Below are 16,169 nucleotides of genomic sequence, written 5' to 3' on the forward strand. Positions count from 1 at the left end.
CCCCAGACCCGAGCGTCCCAGCCAAGGGGCCACGGTGGCCCGAGCCTCACTCTTCACAGTCCCCTAGAGCCGGCAGGGCTCCCCACGGGCAGAGGAGGCGAGCTGCTCCCCGAGGGCCTCCGAGGGCAGGTCGGGGTCACTCAGGGCTGCACATGGGAGACAGCGGCCTCCCTGCCCCAGACGGCAGTGTGGCTGAGCTGGCAAAGTCACCTGGGAGGGCCCGAGTAACACGCAGTGGGGTCGGGTGCCACAGCACAGAGGCCAATGAAAGCCGCTGTCAGCAGAGACTGGGAGGGCTGTGGTGGGACCGTCTGCCCCAGCTGAGGAGAGCAGAGCACGCCGGGCCCCCCGTCCCTCACACACGGCCTGGCATCTGTTGCAGAGTGCACATCCCGCCCGCGTGCAGGAGTGAGTCCTCGGGAGAGCGACTCTCACACAGGCCCGTGGTCACCCTCTGCCACCTGCACCCACAGTCACAGCCAAGCTGCTGCCCCCAGCCTTTAGCCTGCGCCGGCCTGAGCAGAGCCCCCATCCTGGTCTTCTGGTGTTTCTCCCACAGAGCAGAACCCGCACCCCTGCGGGGTGGCCAAGGGGCAGCGCGCGCACCAGGGGCGCTCTGACACCGTGACACAGGCCGAGGACATGGGGTGGGGACGCTGCGGGGAAAGGAGGAGAGGGGACGGGGCTGCATTCAGAGGAGGGAGCCAAGCATGTTCTAGAACCCGACCTGACCCACCAGGCCCTGTGGGGCGCTCTCAGATAGGAGAGAAATGGTCTAATTAGCCTTTTTAACAGAGAATTGCCTCACGGGGCCCAGCAACCTCTTTCCCCCACGCTTGCCGCTGCTCACCACCCCAGCAAGCACGTGTCCCGGGCTCCGCTCTCCAAGAGTGCCAGGCTACGGGTCCCAGTCCCACGTGTCCCCAGCAGGGCAGGATTGCCACCATCTGCCCCGGAGCCGGCTCGGGGCTCTAAGGAAACCTGCACCGTCCTGGCCTCTGCACCACCAGAGAGACCAGTAAAACCCCACTGCAGGCCGACAGGCCGAAGCCTGACAGGCGCGCGCACGGCGCAGGCCCCAGCAGCCCCGGCTCCGCTTCAACGAGGCGACCCGTCAATTACAGGGGACGCCAGGCTGAGAAAAACAGAGAACGTGCTAAAAACAACCGGCGTGTGGCTCTGGGGGCGCGTGTTTTGTTACGGGCTCGCGGAAGCAATGGAAACCAGATGTGGCTGCGGCGGGCTCCAGGTGAGCTCGCGGCCCGGCTCTGCGACAGGCTGCGGCTGCTGGCACGGGCCGCGGACTGCGGGTGCGCAGTGCCGGGGGGACGGGCAGCCCGGAGCCAACCAATGCCAGGAACTCGCGGCCGAGCCGGGGGCAGCAGCACCGAGTCCACCTCAGCCGCAGCCATCCACGAAGCACACAAGGCCAAGACGCCCGGCGGTGAGGGACCCAGCAGGGGCCGGTGCAGGCCACCCGTGTCCCTCTCCAAGGGGACTTCCTCCATCCTAACTGCCAAATCCATGCAACTTGGCGTGGGACACTCAGGTGGCTTCTGACCACTCTGATCTGTTCCTCTGGGGAACCCCGCCATTCCCCGGGGCCCTCTCCGCAGGGACCCCAAAAGGGGAATCTTTCGGCCAGGCCATCCTCCCAAGAAGACAAAAGAGAGCACGGCCTGCTCCTCCGAGCCCCAGGAGAGACTGTGCCCTCCAGGGGAGGCTGTGGGGGGGCATGGACACCAGCTAGGGGCTTTCTAAGCCCGGGGACAGAGACAGCAACAAATCTAAGGGCCACATGCCTTCTGCTGCTGGCAGGCCTGGGCGCCGAGGACCTAGAGCAAGTTCAACTCTTGCCAGGCTTTTGGGACCTTTTGTCGATCACGGTAGGCGGGGAGACCGGGCTCCTACTAGGGCAGGCACTCCTTAGCCATCACCATCAAAAGACACCCAAAACCCACGGGCAAATAGCACTGCTCCCCCCGAGGGGCGTCTCCCAGAAGGGCAGGCCGGGCAGCAGCCGGGCAGAGCACAGTCCGCGGTGGGGCCTATTTGCGGGGGAGGGGGTCAGACGCGCACGGACACACCATGAGTGTGAATGCCTACGACCCAACCGTCCTCAGAGCAGAAGCCCCCAGAATGAAGCACACCCCTCCCCCCAGTACCCGAGTCTGATGCTACTCAGAGCTGCTGTGGGGTGAGGGGTGAGGAAGCCCTCCCAGCTCTGCCTGGGACGGCCAGAGACTCCAGGAAAACTCTCCTCTCCCAACCGACTGAGGACACGATGGAGCCCCTTCTGCAGCCCAGAAAGCCACGCTCAGAAGCCACCCCGCACCCCGACGAGCACGGCCACGGGCGGGCCGCGCAGCGGTATGGCAGCAGGCCTTCTGAGCTAGCCTGCGGGTGCGGAAGGCCGCGTGGGCCACCCCTCCCCACGGGCCGGTGGAACAGCAGCAAGTGGGGGGGCAGCAAACAAAGCCATGGGGCGTCGCTGACCTTGTCCAAGCAAAACCTGGCTTGAACCCTCATCCCCAAACCAGAGCAAGCAAACCTGACAACACGCACACACCTGCTTACCTGTCAGCGCGCCGAGCGGCGGGCCTGAGCTCTCCATCCTGCTGTCCCCCACAGGCAGGCGGCCGTTCCCGGCCCTACTCGACCAGTCACACAGGACCAGGGTGGGCGAGACAGCCGGAAGAACCGCTCGCGCGCTGTGACCCTGAGGCGGCGCTGCGGGGACGCCCCGGAAAGCCGCGGGGCTGGGGCGTGTGCATACCTGGACGTTGCGTACCTGGGAGCCGAGCCGCCTCTGCCTTTACGATGCCCTCGGCCTCTTCAAGCCGGCCGGCCGGGGCGTCCTCGGCCAAGTCCACGGGGGCGTCCTCGCTCACGGACAGGGTAGTGTGTGTGCCGACCACCAGGACGCCCAGGCCAACCCAGAACACCAGCTGGACAAGACAAAGACCCAAGGGTCAAAGGGGTCGGGCGGTCCCTGCAGCTCTGCCCCGCGCAGGGGAGGAAGGGGCAGCAGGGCACAGCACGCAGCACGAGGCCGTGGTCCTACTGGCCTGCCTGACCCCCATGCTGGCCACTAGGAGATGGGGGTCCCTAACTAGCCAACGTGACCGAATCATCAGCCCAACCTGCCAGAGCCAGGCCGGCCCCGGAGGAAGGGGCAGGCTCTCTGCAGCCCCGTGCCCACTGGCCAGGCCTCCTGGAGAGCAGGGGCTGGACCTGCCTGCACTTGTGGCTGCCGAGGCAGGGCTTCCTGATGGCTCCGCCCAGAAGAGGAAGACTCTCAGGGCAGCGCCCTCCCCTAAGGGGGCACTTCGGCCTCCCGCGTCTCAGCCGACAGCTGTGCAGTGGGCCCAGGGTGCAGGCGGTCTGCCTCCCATGTTGTCCTGCGCGGGCCACGCCTGGAGCCACTGGCACAGATGGGGAGGCGGCTCCCCACCCCCTTGAGCAGTGGGTGCCCAGTGGGGCTGCCCAGTGAGTCATGCTGCCCATGCCGCTGCCTGCCGAGGGTCCTCGCCCCTGAGCCCATCCCTCCCATGAGGGAGCCGGGCAGGTCACAAACGCAGCCCTCAGAGATTTGGGAGGACCAAGCCTGCCCTGTGTGACGCCGTCCCCTCCCGCAGTGTCTCCATGAAGACACGCACAAGCTGGCCCGACGGGCGCGGTTATCTCTGCGGCTATTTCTGCCCCGTGCCCGGCCTGCCAGGCTGTCCCCAGGGAGCAGGGATGCCCGGTCCTGTGGAGTCTGCAGGACATCCCCCAGCCAGGCCACCCGCCCCAAGAGCCAGGGAGACCCTGCCGCTCACCCCAGGCAGTCTCAGAGCCAGGATTCAAACCTTTTTCCCCAAGTCATGCTGACTTTAAAATGGACCAGTTAAAAAAGACCAGTGAGGGGGCGCCTGGGTGGCTCAGTGGGTTAAAGCCTCTGCTTTCAGCTCAGGTCATGATCCCAAGGTCTTGGGATCGAGCCCCACGTCGGGCTCTCTGCTCAGCGGGGAGCCTGCTTCCTTCCTCTCTCTGCCTACTTGTGATCTCCGTCAAATAAATAAATAAAATCTTTAAAAAAAAAAAAAAAAAAAGACCAGTGAGCCATCCCTGGGTCAAACCAGCTGGAGAAGGGGTGCTCCTCAGAGGAACAGCTTCCACTCACAGAGGCAGGCGAGGCCAGGGGACAAAGCCTCCAGGACACGTCCATTTCTGCGCAGCCGCTCTGCGAACAATGCGCTGCCCCGGTGCTCACAGAGGCCAAGGACAGGCCATTCTCCCGAGGCCGGCCACACGTCAAGGAGGCGCTGGGGTGCCCCTCCAGGCTGCCACGGCTGGTGCAACAGGGCTACCCAAGGTTCGCAGCAAGATCTGGGAAGCCACGGCGGCATCTGCAGACTCCACACCGCGCAGCATGGGGTCGAGAGCTCCTGACTGTGACCATGCCCCTCCCCACCAGTGTTTTCCTACAAGCTTGAGCACGCTCAGCGTTGGCACAGGACATCTTCCCCAGAAGGGAAGATTCGTGGGGCAGTGATGGTGTCCAGAAGTGACCGAGGTCATTTTAAAAGTTAAAAGAAAAGGACGCTTCAAATCCCCTGCATTTCATACTTCCCAACCAGTAGCAGAAATTACCTTGCTGGGAAGCAACAAGAAAAGTTCTTCTCCTAACTCGGAGCCCACGGCACCAACAGGACAATGACCAGCAGTGGGTAATAGCCCCCGGCATGAGCCAGTCTGCGGCACCAGCGGCCGCTCGGGCAGGAGACCACTCTAGAGCAGCCCGAGGCCGGCACCCACCTGGGGCCACCCCGACAGGACGGGGACACAAAGCAGGAGGCGTCCCGCCCAGCCGGTCACTACACTATTTTCCTACCACATTGCTGAGCAGCCCCATGGGAGACTGCAATGGCAATATTTCACTCAGGACTCGGAATTTTTTCTTTTAACCCTGGGCTTCCTGGGCTAAAAGTAAAAACATCACAGATATCGCAGAATAAAAAAACATTAACTCCTTCAATACTGGAAGACCAAGAGCTTCCTGAAAAAGACCAAGAGCGCGTTAACATAAGGCTGATTTAGAAAGAACGGCCTGCATGGAGCCCGGAAATTCCAGAAAAGAAACCGGCTCTACTAGGTCCCCCACACACCTGCCCTTGCCACCTGCCGGGACCTCCCATGCCCCTCTTGTGGCGTGTGTCCTCCATCTCCAACCCCGCTCCCACACCCGGCGGCAGCCCCCATGCCCCCTTTGCTGAGACCCCACTCGTCTCCCAACACACCGGCTCACCAGGCCGCTCTGGGCTCTGCGGGGCACCCACCAGCTGACCACGGGCCAGAGCATGGCAGCCTGCAGGCCAGGCAGAGCCTCGGGAACCGGTCACTCACCCCGGCTCACCACCCTCATCGCTTCTCTGAAGAAACACCACAGGCCCATGAAACCCCCAGGCAGGGAAGCCAAAGCCACCCCGGCTGGAGAGCAGCCGTGACATTAATGCCACGCAGACTGTCAGCTGGGACACAGCGGGCTACAGTCCCCGGGGCAATGGCTCGTGCAGCGGCCGGGCTGCCATCTCCCAGCAAGCATGGGGTGGAAGCAAGTCAGCCAGAGCCAGGCCAGGGGAGAGGGCACAGGGGCCGTCCAGTCCCCAGGGGCAGCTGTAACAGCTACATGCCGACCACGGCACAGACCTGAGTTCTATGAGGCCCCAGGATCTCCTGACCGGCGAGAGCTCCCAGGGCCCCCACTCCGCCACTGAGGTGTGGGAGGCTGGCTGTGGAATGTGTGCCGAAAGGAATGATCGCGGGTTTTCTGAAGTCCTGAATAAGGGATGCTGCCCCTGGAGAAGGGGCCAAGGTCTGTGCCATCTGGGCTGGCCATGGATAGACGATTGGGAGCTCCCTTGGAGCCTGCCTAGGGTGCAGGGGTGCCATGGCCTCAGGACGGGGGCAGGGGGTCAGCTGGGCCTGGAGCTCAACCTCACATCCGGCATCCCAAGCACAGCCCCTTCTGGGTCTAGCCCCGCATGAGTCCAACAGGACGAGGGCGGCGAGCGTGTCCGGTGTGCCAGCCTTGACTCCACAGTCCCCCAGCAGGGCCACCAGGAGGAGAAACAGTACTCTGAGGGCTTAGCCCGGGCTTGGCAAAACCCGGGGCTTGGCCTGGGGGCCACAAGTACCACGGTGTCCCAGAGAACCCCTCAAGCCATGACGTGCATGTAGCCTCCAGATCTGCTGAGGTTCCCAACTCAAAAACAAAAAAGCACCCACGGGGCGAGGAAGCGCTCACACTCACTTCTTACACGGGAGCCTGTCTGAACACCACACGGGTTCATATGCTGCACCTCTTGATGAAACACACCTGGAGACGGGGGCTCTGGCCGCCATGCAACCACATGCCCCGATTCGGGTCTCCGGGTCAGGGTGCACCCCACCCCCAGCCCCCAGATCCCAGCTGGAAGGCCTTGGGTGCCGGGCCCTGGTGGAGGTTGGATGGCGACTGGTGTGCGGCTCACTGTCTCCAAGTCTCGGTCTCATGTGTTCACCTACAGCCTTCTGAGGGCACAGCACCAGCCTGTGACCTGGGCAGCCCCCGCTCTCTCCTTGGGGCCCCGCCGGCAGCTCCTGCTCCCCCTGCTGGCTTCCAGGCCGTGGCATGTCAATTCCCAACACCTCCATCCAGGTCCAGACTGGAGAGACTGTCCAATTTCTCAGATTCTCAAGGTAAAGAATGAACTCATGATGGCAGAGAAAGTTCCTTTTTGATGCACTAAGGGCACACTGTGTGTCACAGGCTCACTCTACCTACAAGGATGCTTCTCAGCGCATTCCTCCTTTTGAGACTTTCTGCTGCCCAGTCCTGACATGTCCATCACCCACGCACCCTGTCCAGCTCTTCTCTAGGCCTGTGTCCAGTGAGCCCTCAGGCGAGCCGGGGGGAGTGGACCCTGGGCCTGGCACTGGGTCCACATTTTCCACGGGAGCAGCAGCCAGAGCTCTCGGGACAGAAGGGAGAAAGGAGCCAAGCAGGTGCCCTCCAGACCCGAGCTCTGTGTGCACCAAACTCTAGCCACATTGCCCGGTTTGTCCCTTGGAAGATTCATTTCCCTCAAAACAAAAGCTACCTACGTGCAAATAAAACACAGCAGCACATACGAACAGAACGCCACAGTCAGACGGTCCATCCCAAAACTGATGTGTGATACACAAGTCATCTGAGCACTGAGTCGGAGGGACAAACTTTACCATCGTCACAAACGGTTAACGCGATTCAATGTGTTTTTGGATTTCAAAACCAGAGCAAAGGAGGCACAGATGGACGCTCGTCTCAACACAGTTCCACGGGTGTTCACGTGCGCCGTGTGGAGGCGTGTGGGCATGCATGTTCGTTCCCATACACGCAGCCAAGGCCACACCAGGCTCCACAGTTCGACACCAGGGGCTCTCGCCGCGGAGTCAGGAGCTGGCCCCGTGGCCAGATGCGCAGGACACACAGATCAGGAAAGAGAAGCCCTAACAACTGGGAAGGAGGAGGTGGGATAGTCCAGAGGTGCTGTCAGACCGCAAGAAGGTGGGAGGGCAAAGAGCAAATCCGTGAAACGGGCAGGGAAAAGCTGGCAGAAGAGGAGCCTCGGAGATCTCCAAGGTGGTGGTGCGGCCATCTCGCGGTCTGGGTGGTGCAGGCCGGGCCGGACCCCACCCCTGCAACCGCAAGGAAGACTGCAAGGTACGCACTGCAGATTCGCCAGAGTGCAGAGGTAACGACACTGTCCAGATTAATCTACAGCTTCGAAGAATTCTGATGAGACCAAAGACACAAGAAGCTGGACTTCGTTCTACCAAGAGTCAGACCGGCTAAGTCCAACGCGCCTCTGGAAAATGAACATGCAACATATCCAGTAAAAGCGAGGAAGAAGGATCAGAATTCAAATGTTTCCCAAGCCGGGCACCCGGCTGGCTCAGTCAGTAAGTGTGCAACTCCTGATTGCAGGGTCGTGGGTTCTAGCCCTACCCTGGATGTGGGGATTACTAAAAATAAATCAATAAAATTAAAAAAAAAAAAAGTTGGATCCAAATTTTAAAAAGTTTCCAGAGCGATGCATCACAGAGCGGGGGGCGCTACCATGGCCACAGTGGCAAGCAGCACAGACGGCAGCACATTCGAACACAAGTCCCAAACCAGGCCCAAGTCCGCACAAGGTCTAGTACGAGAGCAGTAACACCACCCAGCAGTGACCCAGCCCCAGGGGCTGCCATCTACAGAGACTGCCTGGGTTCTCACCCTGAAATAAAACACAGACGATCAAGGATTTACATGAAAAACAATGAGTCATGAAAGCCCTGGAACTGAAAAAAGAATTTTTAAAAAAATCATATTGAAGAGAAAGGGCCTTTCTAACAATGACTTTTTCCCCCTGAAAGAGTCCGAGGGACTAAAACTCTGGGACTTGACATACAGAAAAACCTTTGCAATCTGAAGGCAGCGGCTGGTTAGTTTCCTCATGCCCTCAGGAGTTTCCCAAACTCACTAAAATCACCCAACTGGCAGACAACCTTGGCCACCCAGACCGCCGGTGAGACCCCGGACCATGGAGGTAAGCACAGAGGCCCCGTGAGGTCGGGCTCCTCCTGACCTGCAGTGCTGAGCAGCGGGCAGGAGAGCAGCAGCCTGGAGCTTGCGACGCTTGGGCAGGAGTCGGGGTTAGAGGGGAGGGGGAGGGGGCTCTTGAGCAGCCGGAACTCGGGCAGCCACCATCCTCATAGAAGGGCACCCACATTCTGCATGCAATTCTCCCTAAGGTACATGGCAACTACGCAGAGAGGTGCCCAGAGCAGCTGCCCGAGACAACAGAAGCTAAGCAGAGAATTTACCAATGTGAGGGCAAGGGCGTCTAGCTGAGACCCTGGAAGGGCTGTGCCCTAGGAGTGAGGCAAACCAGGAACAGCCTCCCCTTAACTGAACACAGGCCTTCTGCCCTCCTCTGTCTGCTGGAAGACAGCATCATCGAGAACCTCTACCATTTCTCAAACACAATGGCCACCAACTACCAAGCATGCCAGAAGACAGGACCAAGTGACAGAAAACCAAGAGGCTGCAAAGGCTCAATAAAAAGAAATGTTGGCAATTTTAAAACAATAATAACATCTCGCCATGTTTAAAACATACATAAAATTAAAATACACAGAAACAATGGCACCACAGGCCAGAGGAGGGTAAATGGAGGCAAAACATCATGGATGCTTGGCTTGTCTGTGAATTGGTAAAACCAGCTCATAGGCAACTCTGATAAACTGAGGACCCGTACTGAACTGCTCTGTACGACCATTAGAACAGAAATGTGCACCTCCAGCTAAAAGACAAATAAAACCTGAATACTTAAAATGTGTGATTTATCCAAGTCAGCAAGAAAGAAACAAACAAAAAAGAACAGATGGGACAAGTAAAAACAGAGTAAGATGGAAGCTTTAATCCCCCCAAAATCAGTAATTTCATTCACTATAAAGAGTCTTAAATACTCCTATTAACAAATTGGATAAAAACAAAACGAAACAAAAGCCAACCATATGCCATTATCTGAGATACACTGTAAGTATAAAGCCATAGAAGATCGTGAAAGAAAAGACCAAAAACTTGTCTGTGTAAATATAAATCCAAAACAAAGCTGGGTTAGTCACACTGTATCAGACAAGACCATTTTAAGGACAGAAGCATTTCAAAGATAAACAGAGACATTTCACAAGAAAAAAGGTCAGTTTAACAAGATGTAAGCGTCCTGAAACTGTATGCTCCTAATAACACAGCTTCAAGATAAAAAGCAAAGACTGACACAGCTAAAAGGAGAAATAAACAAATCCACGATTACAGTCAACTCGTTCTATCTTCCCCATAACTGATAAAGAAGAGTAAACCGCAAGAACACGTGCAATCTGAGCGTCGCAGAGTACAGCTGACCTAACCACACAGCTGCCGCGGCCGCCATCGGCGCAAACATACGCTGGGCAGCAACCAAGTCTCAAACACGTCACAGGAGGAAATTCAGGTTCTTCAGTGTGTGTTCTCCAAGCACAATGGGGTCGCGCTAGAGATAAGTAAAAGAGATTATGAGGAAATCCCCCAGAGTCTGAACACCTGAAGAAGCCACGGGCAAAAGAAGACATAAGGAAAACTGGGAAATGCTGTGATCTGAAGGGGTGGGTCAGTCCTCCGGTCCGTGGTCTGGCACAAACCCATCAAAGCCCGACACGGCTGCGCAGGAGGAGGCCGGCAAGCGGACTCAGCTGCAGATGCTAAGGGCCAGTGACGGAAAGACCCTGGGAAGAAGAATGAAGGTCGGAGGCACCTGCCGCCCACTGTGAAGACTGTAAAGCCACAGCGCTCGGAGCAGGGCCATGAGGACGAGGACAGACTGACAGACCAGCCACAGAGGTGTCCCCAGCACTCCCCCAGGGAAACAGGGGACTGATGACAGCCGTGACCCCGCAGTGCTGGGGAAAGGGGGGTGCGATCAGCTAAGGGCTTCACCCGCCCCCCACCCGACGGAGCCTGCACCTGAACGAGGACAAGAAAACAAACAGCTTCTAGAACATGACCTACAAGGCTATCTGCAGGGCCCTGAGATGGGCGGCACACAAAAGGCACCCAGCCAGAGAGAAAGGGGACAAACGGAACTGCGCTAGCATCAAGAACACCAAGGCCTGGCGGTACAGTCAGCACAGACGCCTGGCTGGGCGTCCGACTCTCGATTTCGGCTCAGGCCATGATCTGATGGTGGTGAGATCAAGCCCCAGGTCAGGCTCCAAGCTCAGCGTGGAGTCTGCTCGAGATTCTCCCTCCCTCCCCCTCTGCCCCTCACCCCTGCACACACTTGCATGTGTGCGCTCTCTAAAATAAATCAATCTTAAAAAAATAAAATAGGGGCGCCTGGGTGGCTCAGTGGGTTAAGCCTCTGCCTTCAGCTCGGGTCGTGATCTCAGGGTCCTGGGATTGAGTCCGCGTGGGGCTCTCTGCTCAGGCAGGAGCCTGCTTCCCCTTCTCTCTCTGCCTGCCTCACTGCCTACTTGTGATCTGTCTCTGTCAAATCAATAAATAAAATCTTTTTTTTTAAATTAAATAAGTAAAAATAAAATAAAATAAGAAAACAAAACGAAGAACACGTGTTGGTGAAAAGTATCACAGAGAGCACGAAGAGGCAGCCAAGAGAGAACACTTGCCATGTGTATTTCTGAAAAAAGATTTAGAAGCTTGAAAAACGTCCACAAATCATTCAGAAGAAGACCATCCGGCTAACAAACAGGGCGGACATGCCAGACGCTCACATGGCTGATGAGCCCATGATGAAATGCTCAACATAGTCGGTCATCTGAGAATTGCAAATTAAGACCCAGATGGAGCCCCTGCTCACCCCTCAGAAGGGCCAGCACGTGCGAGGGGGGCAGCAGGGCTAGTGCGGCTGGAACTCCAACACGAGGCTAGAGGCCCACCTGGGAAGAGCTTGGAAAAATCTCCTGAAACTGGACAGACCCCTAAGCCCCGGATCCAGTACACCTGCCTCGGGGAGTGACCCACATGCCGGACGCACGTCCCGGACGAGCGGCAGAGAGAGCCCCACTGTGTGCTCCGGGGGGCCCACAGCAGGGAGAACGGGCAGGCTGCGGCCCTCGCAGCTGACCTCAGACGTGACACCCGAGTGAGGAAGCAGACACACAGCACGTACCGTGAGACTCTGTCCACGCCCACTCCAAGGACAAGCAGAATTATTCCCAAACGTTAGAAGACAGAAGAGCGGTAACCTTTGGAGGGGAAAGACCATGAGACACCCCGGGGAAGCTTTGGGTGCTGGAATGTTCTAAACCTTTCCCAGACGGTGGCTCCATGGCTGGGCTCACTTGGCATACGGTCCTCACGCTGTATGGGGAATCGGTGCTTTGCTGTATGCTCGCTCTGCGGCACTCCTGAAACCATCACCGGGACATCCCAAAAAGAAAAAGCTCCGTAAGCCCGTAGAAGGTGAGCAAAAGGCATGGATGGCTCCCAGGAAGAGAAATGCAGTAGCTTGTAAACACACGAGAAGACACCTGACACCCCTGCAGACCACTGATGGGGAAAGAGGCCTGGGCTCGGCCACGCAGCGATGGCACTGACCTCTGTACGGGCTCTGGGTAAAAGCCTCCCGCGCCCACGTGCTCCTTCTCTCGGACACGGGGATTCCTTTTCCAGAAAGCTTCCCACAGATACGTTCTCAAACGCATCCCAACACTCACGTACGTGGAGAATCAGCATGGTTTTCTCTATGACACCTGAGCATGGCAGAGGTGACCCCATAGACAGTCCCCTAGTAAGACAGTGGGGGATAAGAACGGGGAGGGGCCTGGAGTGTGTGACACACACGCACGGATAATCCTGTCACCATACACACACGTGCTTGGGGAAAAGCAGTTCAGTCTTCAATGCTCAGGTGAAGTAAGAAGGTCTCATGCACACACGCGCGCGCGCACCCTGGGCCCGTGGGAGCCTCCATACGTGCAGAGGTAGCGGCCTGGCCTGGCCCCGCATCTCCCAGACCTTCCGAACCAAAGGCCTCCTATACTAAGAAGCCTATCTGAGAACATGACCCACACCAGTCCCAGGTGGGGCTGAGCAGCGCTCACCTGGGAGGAAAGGGTGTTCTTGTGGATTTTCTTATAGATCAGAGCCGGGCAGACGAAGCAGATGAGACTTCCCATCATCGCGCCCGTGAGGCCCAGGATCGTCTCCACTGGGAACGAGAAAGACAGGAGGGGGTGAGCGCCAGGGGCTCCAGCAAGGCACCGAGCGCAGGCTTTGGCCCAGCACGGGCAGGCAAGGCAGCCTCTGGGCCTGGACACGCGTGCCTCTGCGAGTCCAGCCTGTGTGCCCACAGGCACGTGACGGGCATCCTGACTGCTACCGCAGGCATCGGGGAGCGATCCGCAGCCCCGTGAGAACCAGAGGCCCCATCCTCCCAGCCAGGAGTCCCAGGCAAGCTCCCTACTCCCTGAACCTCAGTTCCTGGCCCGTGAAATGGGGGCAACGTGGCTCCCTCCCTTGCTTGCGTGAACCTCGGTGAGCCACAGGGAGCAGGTGTCCTCCCACGGGGCCCAGCACAGGGCGAGGCCTACAGCACCGCACTGGCTCCTCTCAGAGCCTCTGGGCACCCAGCAGGGGCTTCTCGGATAGCTCGTCTTAAATCGCCAACCTCCCCACCATGTGCGACAGCGCAAATCTCGCTCAGGCCCTTCCCTGTCCCTTGGTGATGTGTCATCAAACCCAGGAATCAACCAACAGCATCCCCACCAATTCCACCGACCAGGCTGGTGTCCTTGCATGTCAGTCCCACCTGGGGTCACTGGCTCAGGTTTCCACACGCCCACGGCTCCCTGAGGCTACTACAGTGGCCCACGCCTTTCCCAGGGGGCCAAACGAAAGAGTCACAGATGGCTTCTACATGTGTTTTAGGGGACTAGAGAGGGCGGTGTGAGACTCTGGGTATCAGCTGAACACGGAGACTCCAGGCAGCGTCAGCCCTGGGGTCCCTCCATGTCACAGCAAGCGTGGAGGACAGGGGAGAGGACAGAGCAGGCAGGAAACCAGTCCCTGGGACAGACCTCCCACTTACCGTTGGGGATCATGATTCCACCCACCATGGTTCCAAACACGACTGAGAAGGTGAGTGCTTTGAACCGCAGGGGCGGCATGTAGCCTCCAGCAGCAAAGGTCCCATCTTTTTGCTGGGTGAGAGGAAACAGAAACAGAGAGGTTTTGAAACGACTGACTGCCTCTCCGCCCTCTAGCAAGGATGCCCGTAAAGAGCCCTGCCGCTGGCCCAGGTAGGTGTGCGCGGGAGGCCAGCAGGTGACTCCAGACACGGTATGACTTGGCTGAGCGGTGTTCCCGCGAGACCGTGACCCAACAGGTAACCCACCCAAGAAAAGCTCCGGGCCGGGAAGGCCCAGGCTGCTCCTCACGTCAGGCATGGGATGGAACAGAGCACGGGATGGAAGAGAACGGAGAGTTTACAACTTTCTTTCAAAATGTTAGCAGCAGGACCTTCCATTTTCCTTGGAGCAGTGCACAAGCCAGATTAAAAAACGGGACCACCAGAAGCCAGAGGGAGCTCCACAGAGCCAGGCCGATGGTTTCCAGGTAGAGCAGAACCCCCAGGGACACACACTCCCGTGCTCGCCCTCATTTCCAGGTGCTTCAGAGAAGAAGGAAAGAGGATAGGACATGGTGTAACCAAACCCAAAGTTACTCCTCCTCCAAGGCCCATTCACCAGAACCATCTTCTGGTCAGGTAGCTGGAGTGAAGCTTCTAGAGCAGTACTGGGCACACAGGAAGGGCTGACCACGCTTCCTATTCCTGGGCCGGGCAACACCACTCCAGGGGAGCCTCAGAACCTTCCGTAACTAGAATTTCAAATCACCCCATTTCCACAATAGACCTTCAATGCAGGTGGCCTTCTTAGGATGGACTGGGGGGCGTTGCAGCCCAAGTTTCTGATCGACCTTAAGACGACAGCTTGCACTGGGTCCGGCGAGGAGGGGCGTTGGGGCTATAACCCTTGACCCAAGAACTCCTGCCTAGAAGCCTACCCAATACTCCAAAAGGAGAGGGAGAAGGGGAAGCGGTACGTGTGGTCGGGAGAGAGCACCCGTGGGAGGTCAAGCATGAAGGACCCACCGCGGCAGAGCCTCCCTCAAAAGCTGGAAGAGCAAGAGCGCGGCGGCGTCACGGGTTTCCATGGAGACGCCCAGCGAAGGCAGGAGACTCAGCGAAAGGACTCTACAGAGACGCACACAAACGCCACGTCAGCTGTGGGAGGACGGAGGGACGGAGGTGAATTGGACGGAGGTGAATTTTCTTCCCTGATTTAACATCGCTTCTAATGCCACCGTGGACTGTTTCTTAAACGGTAAAAATTATATACAGAAACACAAATGCTGTTCACACACAGAGCACGTGTGCGCATCAAAGGGGGAAAGCTGGAGGCCAGCAGCACACAGTGCGGGGGGAGTGGCATGGGGGAGACAAGAGCTGTCCCCACCGCTGCCCCCGAGGGACCAGGCACTAAATCGTGCCACGCCTGGCGCCCAGGTGTCTGCCCAGCTAACGGGGTCGGGATGGGGAAGGACGGCCAGTCCTTCAGGGGTTGGCTCCGCCACAAGGGGCTGTCTCGATGCACAATCAGCGGGAAGCTGCCTTGAGCGCAGGACAACCCTGTGGACAACGAGCCCAGTTCTAGGTGCTCCAAAGGCGAAGGGGCCCACCTTCCCCAGTGTGGCTACTGGACGCACTGTCTCCTGGAGTTCTGGGACCCCCCACCCACCCACTCCCCACCCCCCACCCTGTGGCCTAAGCAGTTCCACGTGTGTGGCCACCAGGAGTCCCGGCTGACCGCAGACCACACTCAAGGACCTCCACCCAGAGACACAAGACACCGCCATGGAGAAAAACTGCAGGCAGGTCCGTGGGCTCCCAAAGCAGGCGCGGCTTCACCCCACGTCTTGGGGCACGAGTTATACACGGACCTTCTGCTTTTAACTTGGCAACAGCAAGAGAGACTCTTAGCTCCAACCCACACCTCTGAAAACTTCTCATTAAGGACTCAGTGGTTCATGCCAGCCCACGCGGAAGTGAAGAGAACTCAGCCTCTCGCACCGTCTCTGATCCAAACTGTTAAAATGTCCAGTTACATAAACGTAAAAGCAAAGTGCGCTGACCCCAGTGCCCAGATGTCAGTGCCTGCCTGCGAAGCCGGCTCTTCCGCACTCCCAGCCACTCCTCATCCCTCGGGGTTTCCGCTCCATCTGATTCGGGGGCAGCAGCCGGGGGACTGGGGAGTCAGGGCTCCACGCCTCCCATGTGGACAGACCCCTGTGTGCTCTGGCACGGTCTCTTTTCTCCAAAGTTGGTTTTTAAAAAATCCCTAAAGGCGCCTGGGTAGCTCAGTGGGTTAAAGCCTCTGCCTTTGGCTCGGGTCATGGTCTCAGGGTCCTGGGATCGAGCCCCACATCAGGCTCTCTGCTCAGTGGGGAGCCTGCTTCCCCCTCTGCCTCTCTGCCTACTTGTGATCTCTCTATCAAATAAATAAATTTAATTTTTTTAAAAATCCCTATTAGATTTCACGTTGGGGTGCCCGGGTGGCTCAGT

The 16,169-nt window shown here is 58.3% G+C and overlaps 1 protein-coding gene across 5 annotated transcripts in view; it reads right to left on the reverse strand.

Moving 5' to 3' along the window:
- LOC111160431 (solute carrier family 38 member 10) overlaps window positions 1-16,169 on the reverse strand; it is a 40,314-nt gene that overhangs the window by 9,326 nt on the left and 14,819 nt on the right. For 4 of the 5 annotated variants that reach the window (XM_022523550.1, XM_022523552.1, XM_022523554.1 and 1 more), the window contains exons 9-11: window positions 13,635-13,746; window positions 12,649-12,755; window positions 2,777-2,948 (exon numbers count right to left, since the gene is read on the reverse strand). In XM_022523550.1, coding sequence (XP_022379258.1) covers window positions 2,777-2,948; window positions 12,649-12,755; window positions 13,635-13,746 — 391 coding nt within the window. The remainder of the gene's footprint in view (window positions 1-2,776; window positions 2,949-12,648; window positions 12,756-13,634; window positions 13,747-16,169) is intronic. The other variant, XM_022523551.1, reaches the window with a different exon arrangement.

This window comes from Enhydra lutris, unplaced genomic scaffold (assembly GCF_002288905.1).
Source record: "Enhydra lutris kenyoni isolate GAN:26980312 unplaced genomic scaffold, ASM228890v2 scaffoldscaffold75, whole genome shotgun sequence".
NCBI lineage: Eukaryota > Metazoa > Chordata > Mammalia > Carnivora > Mustelidae > Enhydra > Enhydra lutris.